This window comes from Sander lucioperca, chromosome 6 (genome assembly GCF_008315115.2).
Source record: "Sander lucioperca isolate FBNREF2018 chromosome 6, SLUC_FBN_1.2, whole genome shotgun sequence".
NCBI lineage: Eukaryota > Metazoa > Chordata > Actinopteri > Perciformes > Percidae > Sander > Sander lucioperca.
The window spans coordinates 14,201,206-14,213,705 of NC_050178.1; the positions used below are offsets into that span (position 1 = coordinate 14,201,206).

At 40.5% G+C, this 12,500-nt stretch overlaps 1 protein-coding gene across 4 annotated transcripts in view; it reads right to left on the bottom strand.

The window, feature by feature from the left end:
* Positions 1-6,859: 6,859 nt before the first annotated feature.
* The window catches only part of pank4 (pantothenate kinase 4 (inactive)), a 14,768-nt gene continuing 9,127 nt past the window's right edge, over positions 6,860-12,500 (bottom strand). For all 4 annotated transcript variants that reach the window (XM_031302043.2, XM_031302042.2, XM_036002104.1 and 1 more), the window contains 9 exons: positions 12,163-12,275; positions 11,302-11,389; positions 10,866-11,017; positions 10,299-10,354; positions 10,143-10,192; positions 9,729-9,833; positions 9,549-9,649; positions 8,673-8,741; positions 6,860-8,445 (listed from right to left, as the gene is read on the bottom strand). In XM_031302043.2, coding sequence (XP_031157903.1) covers positions 8,202-8,445; positions 8,673-8,741; positions 9,549-9,649; positions 9,729-9,833; positions 10,143-10,192; positions 10,299-10,354; positions 10,866-11,017; positions 11,302-11,389; positions 12,163-12,275 — 978 coding nt within the window. In that variant the 3' untranslated portion in view covers positions 6,860-8,201. The remainder of the gene's footprint in view (positions 8,446-8,672; positions 8,742-9,548; positions 9,650-9,728; positions 9,834-10,142; positions 10,193-10,298; positions 10,355-10,865; positions 11,018-11,301; positions 11,390-12,162; positions 12,276-12,500) is intronic.

Sequence of the window (12,500 nt, forward strand, 5' to 3'; positions counted from 1 at the left end):
CACCACTTTCCAGAAGTCTGGAGCGGAACCAAAAAAATGTTCACTGAATTACTGGTATTTTCATATTTTATTGATTCAATTAGGCTACTGCTCAATTTCTGTGGGTTTTGTTTCATGAAGGTCTAAATCAGGGGTGTCAAACATACGGCCCGTGGGCCAGAACTGGCCCCCCAAAGGGTCCAATCAGGCCCACTGGATGACTTTGCATAGTGTGAAAATTGGAGAGAAGTAATTAATTCCAATTCCAAATATACCACTTTTATCTCAGAGAATATCCAAGTTCTTTTTCTGTAAATTTGACGACTTTAATCTTAGAAATTCTGATTTTTTTCTCGGAATATTACCCCTCTCTCCAGGGTCCATAACATACTTTTTTTTTCTACAATGACCTTACAATGCCGTCGTCGCAGAAGCAACTTGCGTTTGCCAACATCAAGCTGACAAGAAACTCTGTGGCAGATACAGTTTCTGATCTTTCTGGAGTGATGTACTGGTCTGGCCCACTTGAGATCAAATTAGGGGTATGTGGCCCCTGAACTAAAATGAGTTTAACACCCCTGGTGAAAATGGTGTCTTGAAGCCTTCACCACACTACCTGAATTAAAATTCAAATAACTCAAACCCACAAATTCACAATATAAAAGAGTGTCCTCAGTTGTAGCGAGGGCCCTGAAACCTTTGGGATGAAGTGGGATTCCGGATCTCATCACCTAGGCAAGGCAAGGCAAGGCAGCTTTATTTGTATAGCACATTTCAGCAACAGGGCAATTCAAAGTGCTTTACATGAAAACAGAATAAAAAATTTAAAACAGTTAAAATACAAGAATAAAAGTTACAGTGCAGTATAAGAAATGAAACATTAAAGAGCAATTAAAACAGTTAATTAGCATCAGCGTTGGACCTCACTAATGCTCTAGTGGCTAAATGGGAGCAAATCCCTGCAGCCAGGTCCCGAGATCTGCCGCTCAACGCCCATAGTTTGGAAAAGAGATGTTCCACAATCACATATGTGTAATGCTTGGGTGTCCACATACTTTTGGCCATGCAGTGTATGACAGACCACAACTGAAAGGTTTCCTTTTCTAAACTCTACTTCAATCTTTTTTTTTTTAATCTTTTATTTAACCTTTATTTAACCAGGAAATAATCCCATTGAGATTCAGAATCTCTTTTACATGGGAGTCCTGGCCAAGGCAGCAGCATCAAAGTCTCAACATACAGTAACAAACAGCAAACAACAGACTCAATGCAAAACAGAAAATTGACATTAAACACTAAGAAAATCAGAATTCTGTAACAGGACATGTGCATTCAGTGGTCAGGAAGTCCTTTATCCTACTTTTAAAATCTTCCATGTTAATAAAATAATCTAGATTAAGGTGATTTTGTAGCTCACACCAAGATGACAGAGCAAAAACTTTAAAAGCACTTTCACCAAACACAGTACGGGTTCGAGGAATGCCGTACGTCATTTGTCCGTGTGACCGAAGGGTGCAGCTACCGATAGCTTTAGGCATCAGTAGAGAACATAAATCTTGAGGTGTTTGAGAGAAAAATAAACGTGACTTGGTGTTTTTTCCTAAAAATATTAAAATAGAGAAATAGCCCCTAGAAACCTGCATCAACAAATTCAATAACATTCAGTAGTGAGTTTGGTTTGGTGGATGTGCTCTCTGCAGTGAAACCCTGTAGCACAATTTTTCATGGCCGGTTCTGTCTTGATCCTACAAAGTCACTTGACTGCAGAGCTTGCCAGTAAGACTAATTGTAAATCTACACTATAGGAGCCTGTTGTGTGTCGACAGATTTAATGCTGTTGTATTCGGAGAATGAGTGTGTACAAATCACTTGAGGGAATTGGTTGACATTTAAAATTTCAGTCTCTCATTTTGTTTGAAAAGAAAATGCTTGTTAGCATTATTGAACCCAATGAAACAAGCTTTATACTCATTTGGTCCCACTACAAACAATGCTGACAAGCCACTTAGTGAAGTGAGAGTGTAACACACAGGGACTGAGGCTGCTGAAGGAAGATAACAGACTAACATTTAAAATGTCTTTAGAAATGTGTATTGAGTGCTCAAACATCGTAATGAGTGAATTCATGTATGTCCTTAAACATGCACACTGTGGGTTCATTTGAATCTGTGACATACATATAAAATACATGTTTATTTACAGTGGTGGAATGTAACTAAGTACATTTACTCAAGTACTGTACTTATGTACAAATTTGATGTACATGTACTTTACCTGTGTCTTTTCTTTTCATTCCACTCTATACTTCTACTCCGCTACATTTCAGAGAGAAATATTGTACTTTTTACTCCACTACATTCATCTGACAGCTTTAGTTACTAGGCACTTAACAAGTTAATTGTTTTGCACACAAAACACATGTAGTTTATAAAATACAATGTTTTATTATGAATTAAACTACCCAACAGTATATAGGCCTACAGGTACAGCTGAAATGATTAGACCATTGAAATGATTAGACCTTTTTGAGAAACAGATCAATTCAGTGGTGAAAAGTTGCTTTTTTCAACTCAGGAATATTGCTAAACTGAAGACCATCCTGTCGTCTGATGATATGAAGACTGTCACCATTGCATTAATCACCTCCAGGCTTGATTATTGCAACTCGCTGTATATGGGTGTTGGCCATTCCTCTTTGTCTCGCTTGCAGCTGGTGCAAAATGCTGCAGCGAGACTTCTGACTGGCACAAGGAAAAGAGAAAGCATCACACCGATTCTAGCATCCCTGCATTATTAAATACAGGACTGATTTTAAGATTCTTTTATTTGTTTTTAAAGCCATTCATGGTCAGGATCCCCAGTATATTTCAGAACTCCTCAGCCCCTACTCCAATTCCAGGCCTCTTAGATCCTCGAATCAATTGTTTTTAACTGTTCCTCGATCGAGGTTAGTGGGTAAGGGAGATCGTGCCTTTTCTGTGGCAGCTCCAAAGCTTTGGAATAATCTCCCACTTTGTCTCAGATGTTCCCCCTCCATTGATAGTTTTAAAACACATCTCAAGACATATTTGTTCTCAATGGCCTTCGGTTGCTCTTAGAGGTTTTTGCATTTTAACAACATATTGTACTGTATTTTCTTGCTTTTATTGTTATTTTTATTTGTGTTATTTTATGACTCCTTTTGCTTTGATTTTAGTTGTGCTGTGCACTTCAATTTGTACGGTACTTTGGTCAACTTTGGTTGTTTTAAACGTGCTATATAAATAAACTTGACTTAATCACTTAGTTGATTGACAGAACAGCTTGGATTGTTTCCAGTCTCTAAATTGTGAGGATTTTTCTGCATTGATGACTTTTACTTTTAACAAGTAAATTTTTCTGATGATACATACTTTTACTTAAGATTTCAATGCAGGACTTTTACTTGTAACAGAGTATTTTTTAGAGGGTGGTTTTAGTACTTTTACTTAAGTAAAGGATCTGAATATTTCTTCCTCCACTGTTTATTTATCTATGTATTTATATTATGTTTACTGGGTAAAGAAGTTTGTATGCTGATGATGCTACAGTGACTATTCTTGGTACTTAAAAACATTAAAAACATATTTTTGGCTTCTATTTCAAGTGGAGATTTCCTCATATTGCTTCATGCTCTCAGTCTGCGTCAGGCAAATTTCAGCATGTTATCAAAAGCTCATGGCATTTGAATGGACCCCCTGTTGCTCCTGTGTGCCTCCTGTGGAAGTGAAAAAGCCTTTTTTCAGAGATAATGATGGGAGTCGGTGTCAGTGGCACACATGGGATCAAAACCAACGTATTCTCACAAGTTTTGGATTCTGCAGCACCGCCAGGTATGAAATGTAGCTGCAGGTAACGCAGGTAGGCCTATACTCTCCACCGGAAATGCAGATGGGTGGAGTATGTTGCAAACAGATCAGTGATTCCCACCCGGGGGTTAACGTAGAAACATTATGGAGTAACTGAACTAATATAAAAAAGTTCAAATTCTGATAAAATATCCACATATTTAAAGGGATAGTTTGGATTTTTTGAAATGGAGTTGTATGAGGTACTTATCCGTAGTCAGTGTATTAATGGTGGTTGGCACGCCCCCAGTTTGGAGAAGCAGGCAGGAGTCCGACACTGAAGCTGTACTGCTGTGGACTGGGGCAGCAGAAAAACATATTTTAGCCACCTAAATAAATCACTATCAGTTTAAGTGTATGCTATATTAGGGAATATTTTCACCACTTTACCTTGCCGACAGACAGATCTGTTTAAGTTTAAACGGGGGAACTGAAGCTGTTCTATGCTCATGTCAAAGCCACCAGACTCCTTTGACAAAAACAGTGATTTTACCTCACGGAACACAGGAGTAGCTGGTCTACCGCTGCCTCGATCGGTTGGTGTGTTTGTGTTATTGTGTGACTTTGGTGTTTTAAAGGGTTACGAACTAACAAAACTAACAAAGAAACTAAACGAAGCAGCGGTAGACAACAAACCTCCATTCTCTGCCAGGTAAAATTACAGTTTTTGTTAATGGAGTCTGCTGTTGTTGAAAACAGCATAGATAATACATTCAGTGCTTCCTAAACTTAAAGGAGAAATCCGGCGCAAAATGATTTTTTTTTTTTTTGTGTGCGATTAATTGCGTTAACTGTAAAATATGATTTGTATTTTCAAATGTTGTGTAATGTGAAGTAATGTCTTTGTGCGTATGGTGTGTAATGTGATGTCGTAAATTGTATTGTCACATGATAGATTGTAGGACCCCAGGAAGAATAGCTTTTAGCTTATGCTGAAGCTAATGGGGATCCAAATAAAACAAACAAACAAACAAACAAAAACCTAGGGATTAATAACACATGATTACCGAGTTGACCGTTCTCTGGGATATGTTTTCATGCTAATCGAATGTGACCAGTTTTAGCCCAAACCGCTAATTACCTTATAACGCTAGTAGTTGGGGCACGGCTAAAGTAAAAAGAAATCACTATTTCTATACCACTAACAAGGCTCAAAATAGCACCAGCAGTATAATGAGGGTCCCTACATGTAAACCGATGCATTGAGAACTTTGTAAGTGTACAGAAAGTTTATTAAAAAGATCGATTATAAAGACTGTACCAATCATGAATACATGCGGGCGCCATCTTGGGAAAGCCGTCACAACCAGTCGAACGACGAACGCCGTGCTTGAGCTATGTTACTGGTTACTGGTGCCCCGACGACTAGCGTTATAAGCTCATTTAGCGGTTTGGGCTAAAACTGGTCACATTCGTTTAGCATGAAAACATATCCCAGAGAACGGTCGACTTGGTAATCATGGGTTATTAACCCCTAGGTTCATTTTGCGCCGGATTTCTCCTTTAAACAGAGCTGTCTGATGGCAAGGTAAAGCTGTGAAAACATCTAATACAGCATACACTTAAACTGATATAGATTTTTTTAGGTGGCTAAAATGTTTAGCTGCCGCCACATCCACAGCGGTACATTGCTTAACTTCAATGTCAGGACTCCTGCCTGCTTCTCCGAAACTGGGGGCGTGCCAACCGCCATACACTATAGATAAGTATCTCATACAACTCCACCTCAAAACATCCAAACTACTTTTAAGTTTTGGAGGAAAATAAAAACACCAACAGGATTACAAACTGGTGTGAGACATTAACTTGAGTAAATCCCTTGCAAATAATATTGATAAGGAAAAAGGTACTACAAATTACCCAGGAGACACAAGAGGAACGTTTATGTATCTAAAAAGTGGTGATAAACAAAGTAGCGTATTAAACATTTCAGGTCACAGGACCAATCAAATTGATGTTATTGTTACTTAGAATCCACAAAAGGTTCTGCTACAGTGGGTTGGATTCAAAGCTTGAGAAAAAAAAAAAAAAACACCTTTTGAAATTATTGTTTACTGTAACTACAGTAATTAGTGTTATGCAAACAGTTGCAGTCAATGCTGCACTGTTTTCTCAGGGCCTGTTGGTATCAAGAGTTTTATGAGATGTGCCTGCTGTAATTGGAAAGTTATAGTTTGTCCCACTGCAGCTGCAGAGACAAGCCTATTCAAACTGTACCTTAATGCCTGGTCACGTGCTCTGTGCATTGAAAGGGAAAGTATTTGCGCTGGAGTGTCAGTGTGGGTGTGAAGTTCATGTGCAGCACCTGAGAGTTCTGGTTCACCTTCAAAATGTCACTAAAAAAGATGACTCTTTAGTGTGGTTGTCATGCTCCCATGTAGGAAGAGAGGGGAGGGGGGGGGGGGGGGGGTCACCTCATAAAATGTCTTGAGTGCACTGATGCTGGACAAAAACATTCCTGTCCACATAGGATATTTTATAGTAAGAAAAAAAAATGTAAAACCAGCTCAGAGCCTACATACATTACACATAGATGTCACTACACCCACAGCACCTGGGTGTCTTGCAGAACTGGTGTGTGTGTGTTGGCAGTCAGAGGGATAAAGAAGAGAGGGAAAAGCAGCAGGACCCCCTGCCAGGCCTCTTCATGCATTATCAGCCCACAGCTCCCCAGCAGGCATCAGCCGCCACATACCAGGGTGTCGAGCTTTTTTACCGCCAGGGGCAGGTTGGTTTATTTTTTTTTTTATTTATTTATTTTTTTTAATATGAGACAACTTTCAACTCTCCCTATTCCTCTACATGTCTGCAAGCTCCCCCAACACATGCTAAGAAACACACACACACACACACACACACACACACACACACACACACACACACACACACACACACACACACACACACACACACACACACACACACACACACACAAAATGGAATTAAAACGTTTTTCACGATTTAATTAAAATAAAATCGATTGTCAGGAGGATAATACACACAGTGGTGCTTGGTGTGCTTAACTGAAGTGATGAAAATTTGTTTTATATATAAACACACACACAGTCTCACACACACACACACACACACACTTGTATATCACATATACGTACATATGACAAATACAATATTGCAATGTGAGTCCTCGTGTCCAGCAACTCTCACTTTGGGAAACATTTTCACACCAAGGAAAGGCTTTTAAAATCACATACTGCCTTAAATTCAGATATTAACGATCAACTCACCAATACAGTCGGCCACATCACAATCACGCAGTGTTTGATGATCGTTACAACTAGGTGCTGCAGTATTATTGCCTTCAAACTGTTGCATTTCTGATTACAGCTTGCACTTGTACATGCCAGCTAATTACAGTAATTCCATGGTGAGCTCCGTGACAAAATATGACGCTTTAATCAGAGACAGTTAGAATATTTAACCTGAAATATGTAGTGTTAGTTTTGACACCAAGCACCTAGGGAAAGATTTTGAGAAATCATTAAAAAGAAAAGAAACGTTGCAGTAGAATACTGCCACCTTGTGGAGGAACACGACCAAATCTCTTTGTGACCAAGAGCTGCTTCTCCCGCTGATCAAACATTTTCCCTGATGCCACCTTAACAGCTACACAAGTGACAGTGACAATGATTCATTTCTTAATCTCAATTCATTCCCTGAAAAACAGGAGACTCTGCCTAGTCTATGGCGTTAGATTGCTGGGAAACAAAAGTTGATATTTGTGTGGTATTTTAAGTAGTCTGAGTGAATGCTGCTTTTATCACGTTGGCCTCAAGGCACATTAAACACACTTTATGTAAAAAAGTGTTACTGCAGAAAGCTGTAATTACTCCTGCATCTCCCTCTCTCTCTAACACACACCAGCCAAAGAATCGCATTCGCCCATATGGGTGCACAGTGTTGTGTTGGTAGCATGTCCCGATGCAAAATTGATTTTTCTACAAGCTGAAGATCTCATCAGTCATAACAGTCTGTTAAAGTTTACCTAACACAGCCAGTGATGACTTCACATGAAGACATACTCCAGATGCTGAATGAGATCAATAGGCAATAATGATAGTAGCAAACTAAGTGATTGTACAGGATTTTGGACAACCTGCAAAAAAAGCAATCATGTTGATGAAACCAGAACTAAAATCAACAATGTTTTAAAATGAAATGTAGAAACTCCCTGTTGATGATCACCTTTAAAACTCTTCTCTTTGTTTTAAACCAGCGTTGCAATCAGCCATTCACTTGGTGACAGTATACGGCCGTCATCCTGACATTCAGAGCTTATCCGTCGCGGTTGCTCCACTTCGGCGTTCTGTCCTGCTCAAGCGCGAGCCTCCGGCGCTCTCATGAGGGCGTCAGAGCTGCAGAGTGTTGGCTGGGAGCCGGTACCTCGTACTTGAAGACCACGCTGAACAGCTTTCCTCCCAGGCGGTCGGCCAGCCACGAGTTCTTGATGACGGCCATCTTGAGGCTCTCGCAGCGGAGCATGGCGTAGTAGTTGGTGTGAATGGCTCGGCCCATTCCCTCGATGATCACCAGGTCGGTTTTTCGCTCCCGCACCACCATCGCCAGCACTTTGTCTAGACGACTAGGCAGAGAATCAAACAAAATTTTTGCTGCACTAATACAGTTTATCTAATGAACTCTCCACAAGGTGCTCAGAGTTCTGGCTTTTAAAAGTATAGATGTGCAGATGCCCAAAGTCTACCCTCCCACTAGGGTGTAATGAATTGCATCTACCATAGAAGGAAAGTCTAATTCTAGGTATTCCGCAGGCTTATTAGTACTCCCTTTAAAAAATGTCAAAGAACCAACCTCAGATCCAGGCAGGGTGAACTGGAACCACTCTGGACCAATGTCAACCTGTCCTCCCTCAGACCGGCCCTACACAACAAACCACAGGTCACAAAAGATCTTCTTCAACTGTTTTAAAAAGCTTTTCAGGTGTGAAATCAGACAGAACATCATGTCTTACGCTTTGGCTTTTGGCTTGCGCGTAAAGTATGCGGACGATTCGTGGAGCGTATGTGCTGCGGAATGCAACTAGCTACACGTTCTGTGCACTAGCGGCATAGGATTGTGCGAGTCACAGGCGAGACGCTGAGCTTTTGCTCTGGGACTGTTGTTGCTTCTTCCGTTTTTGGAGCAACAGCGCTGTGAAACATCAATCTACTGTCAGCTGTTATCAGAGGACGCAGGTGAGGGAAACAAGACATAAAAACTCTCAAAACAAAACTGCCAATACGCTCATTGACAGTCATTAAGTCGTTTATTGTATATCGCTAGTTTAATTTAAAATGCATATAGACACTGCATGATCCGTTTCTGTGTAAAAGGGCCGCACACACCTCGCGTAAAAAATATAAATAGAAGACTATTTATATTTTCCTATTTTTACGCTTGTAGAGCAGATCTCCGCGGAGCATACGCACCACTAACACGCTGCTCTAGTGTCTGGTGTCGCCAGTTTCATTGACTATAGTGGAAGCGTAGCGTTGGAGCATCTGCTCTGCATACGTTACACGTGCAATGAAGCCGGCCCGTTAGAAGCTACCAAGGAAAGATATTAAAATGTTATGTTTTAAAATATACTGTCAGTTGACTCTATATTGCTCTTGGTGTGATAAGCTGAGGTTTATATTTTGTAATTTTTATTTTTTTCTGTTTTTAAAAACGCTCAAAAATACTCACTGAATCACTGGATCCATAGCAGCGATGCTTTCGGTCAATATCTGCAGTTCACCGTTCGTTACGTCATTTAAAGCCGGACCGGAGTTGCTGGCCAAAACGACCTGAGGTTGGACGGAGAGAAGAGTTGGATTAGCATTTCATCAAATATATTATTTTTTGAAATTGTTAAGAGTTCCTTACCTCTGTTCCTCTGGAGAGAAGCTCTCTGACAAAAGGCATCACCCCTAGAATGATGTCTACTCCACTATTATCTACGAAAAACATGGCACACTTATGAGGAGGACCCTGCAAGAGAAAAAAAACAAAACAGGATGGATTGTATTCGAGCACACACTATCGCAAGACACACACTATCGCAAGTATAGGAAATGTTACTGAGCACTAAAAGGCTGTTATCTGTGTTTTCTCTTTGTGCTTAATCAAAACATGCCCGTGCCTGGCGCCGACCGTGTCTGAGTTATGGGTTTGTTTCTCCGTGCTACACAGCACGTGGTACCGTCAAGTGCTTTTGGTAAAACCTCGAACCTCTCCCCCACCAGTAATGCTTCAATAAATAACTTGGCTCTGATAGAGAAAGAAGAGAAAGAGCCTGACCTTTAGTCTCTCAAACCACTGGTCATAGGAATCGACAAGCCATGGCCGCTCTGAGGAGAAAAAAGAAATTAAAATAAATCAGTCTTAGGGCCTACCTCTGTGCAGAACTGTCCCACAATTTTCAAATGGTTCAACAACATTAAAATACTTGGATACCTTCCAACTGTCGTTTAGCCTGCTCAAACCCAAACTCAGGATCAGATTCGAGGACGCTGCATGGCATCAAAACAAAAAATGCACAAGGTCAGACAGGAATTTGGATCACAGTGTAAAAAGAAATCCCAGCACCAAACTTTCCAAACATTGAGATTGAAACTAAAATATTTTTAATTTACCAGCCATCTCAAATCAACCCATCATTATCAATTCATTTCTTAAAGAGACGGGCAGTTGTGGTCAACAATAACAGGGTTAAGAACTGGGATGCAGTTACATTCTTTGTTGGGATGGATAGTAAGCAGCACTTTCACAGATTTTTGTTTTTTAAATTCTGTTTACTTTCAATCCATGCTGCTGACCGTCTACAGTCTGGATAACTTTTCAAAACAATGTAACACTGCCAAACACACTACCGCAGAGGTGAAAAACTCCCTTTTCAAAAACTGTATGAAACTACTAAGACATGCAAGCGGAGCGTCTCCCACCACCCACACTCCGGCAGAACAGAGCAAACAATCAACCAGGCTGCTCACAGGACATATAACATCCATTAACTCCACTCACTCGGACACGGCCTTGGCTCCCCAGTCAAAGACATTCCCAGCCAGGACGCCCCTGACCAGGGCGTACTGTCTCTCCTCCCAGCTCAACTCGTCCAGGCACTTCACTGCCTTCTGGTAGTACTTGAGAGCCATGTCATTCTCCCTCTGTTTAATCTACGAGAGAACAGAGATGGGGAGCACTTTGTTTGAATGGGGGAAAAAAAAGGATTGGTAATCCGAAGCATTCAGCATTCAGAGATGTGAGAAAATGAGATTTTAAGAATATATAAAACAAATGCGCCTATATGCTAGGCCCAATTTACAGTATGAGGTGGAAATAAATGGTCTGTGTGAGACCATGACAATGTATGAAAACCTCACCGGATCAGTGAGGGCAAAAGCAGCTGTGTAGCACACACAAAGAAAAACAACAAAAGGTTGATAGATTTCACTCAGACCTTAGAGTAGGGATCAGGAAAGTTGAACTCGTTTAAACAGTGTTCCCTCGTGTCTAACAGACTTCTGACAGTGAGGGATCCATAAGCACTAGGTGAGAAGAGAAGCACTCTACGTTAGCCAGAGAGAAAAACATTCACACGACAGGGCTGGGGCGATAAATCATTGACAGAACTAACACAACTGACACGTAATTATTAGGGGTGTAAATCACAAGTTCAATTACGATACCATATTCAATTGATTCTTTGCACAACAATACGTTATTTGCTGATATCACAAAGTCTGCCACGACACGATTCCCATGAGATTTAATTTAGAGGCCTGCGATCGTTATAAGACGATATCATAAGCCCGTTCAACACAATCAGTTACATTTATATCAACTTAGAATTTTTGTAACTGAGCTCTTCTAGACATTTAAATAAATTAATAAAAAGAACAGACATAAACCTCCTGTTGTTCGCTACAAAGTGCCTTTATCCCTTGATGACCTTTAAATGATTGCCATGGGGATTTCAAAATAAAGGTATATCTTAAAGACGACGATATGTAGCAATGTTTCAATGATAGTGGATCGTTGATCTTTGAATCGATATATCGATCCAGATTGACGTATCATTACACCCCTAATTCTTATGTGCCCCTGACTCCTAAAAACCTGAAACAAGTAAACAGATTTAACATCAAGATTTCCCTTTTTCATTGACGAAGCACGTGGGCAGTTACAGCAGGTATGAAGACATGTAACTAACGCAGACGTTGAAGAAAAGACTTGAGGTTTAGTCTACTCAAAGCAACCTCTGGGTCAAACAGATAGGCCTTGCATGCAAAAAAAAACAAAAAAAAAACAGTTCCCTTACAAAGGCTGGTGGCGGAGGGTCTGAAGCTTGTGTCTGTATTTCTGCCGGAACTTCTCGGCTCGCTCGGCTGCCTCCGGCATGTCAGGCTGGCTCGCTACAGCTCTCTTGACCACCTGCAAGAACAATGTATAATCAGCCGTGTTGACAACCTCTGCTGTGGACAAGCACAGAGTGGGAAAAAAAATGACAAAATCAAAACCAATTCATCTCGTATGAGAAACTGACCTGCGCACACCAAATGTACCGTCCGTTTCTGGGATTATTTTGTCTTAATATTATCATGGATAACTGGCTAAATACAGATGAGGCGGCCGTGTTTTTGTCTTTATGGTGCAAAT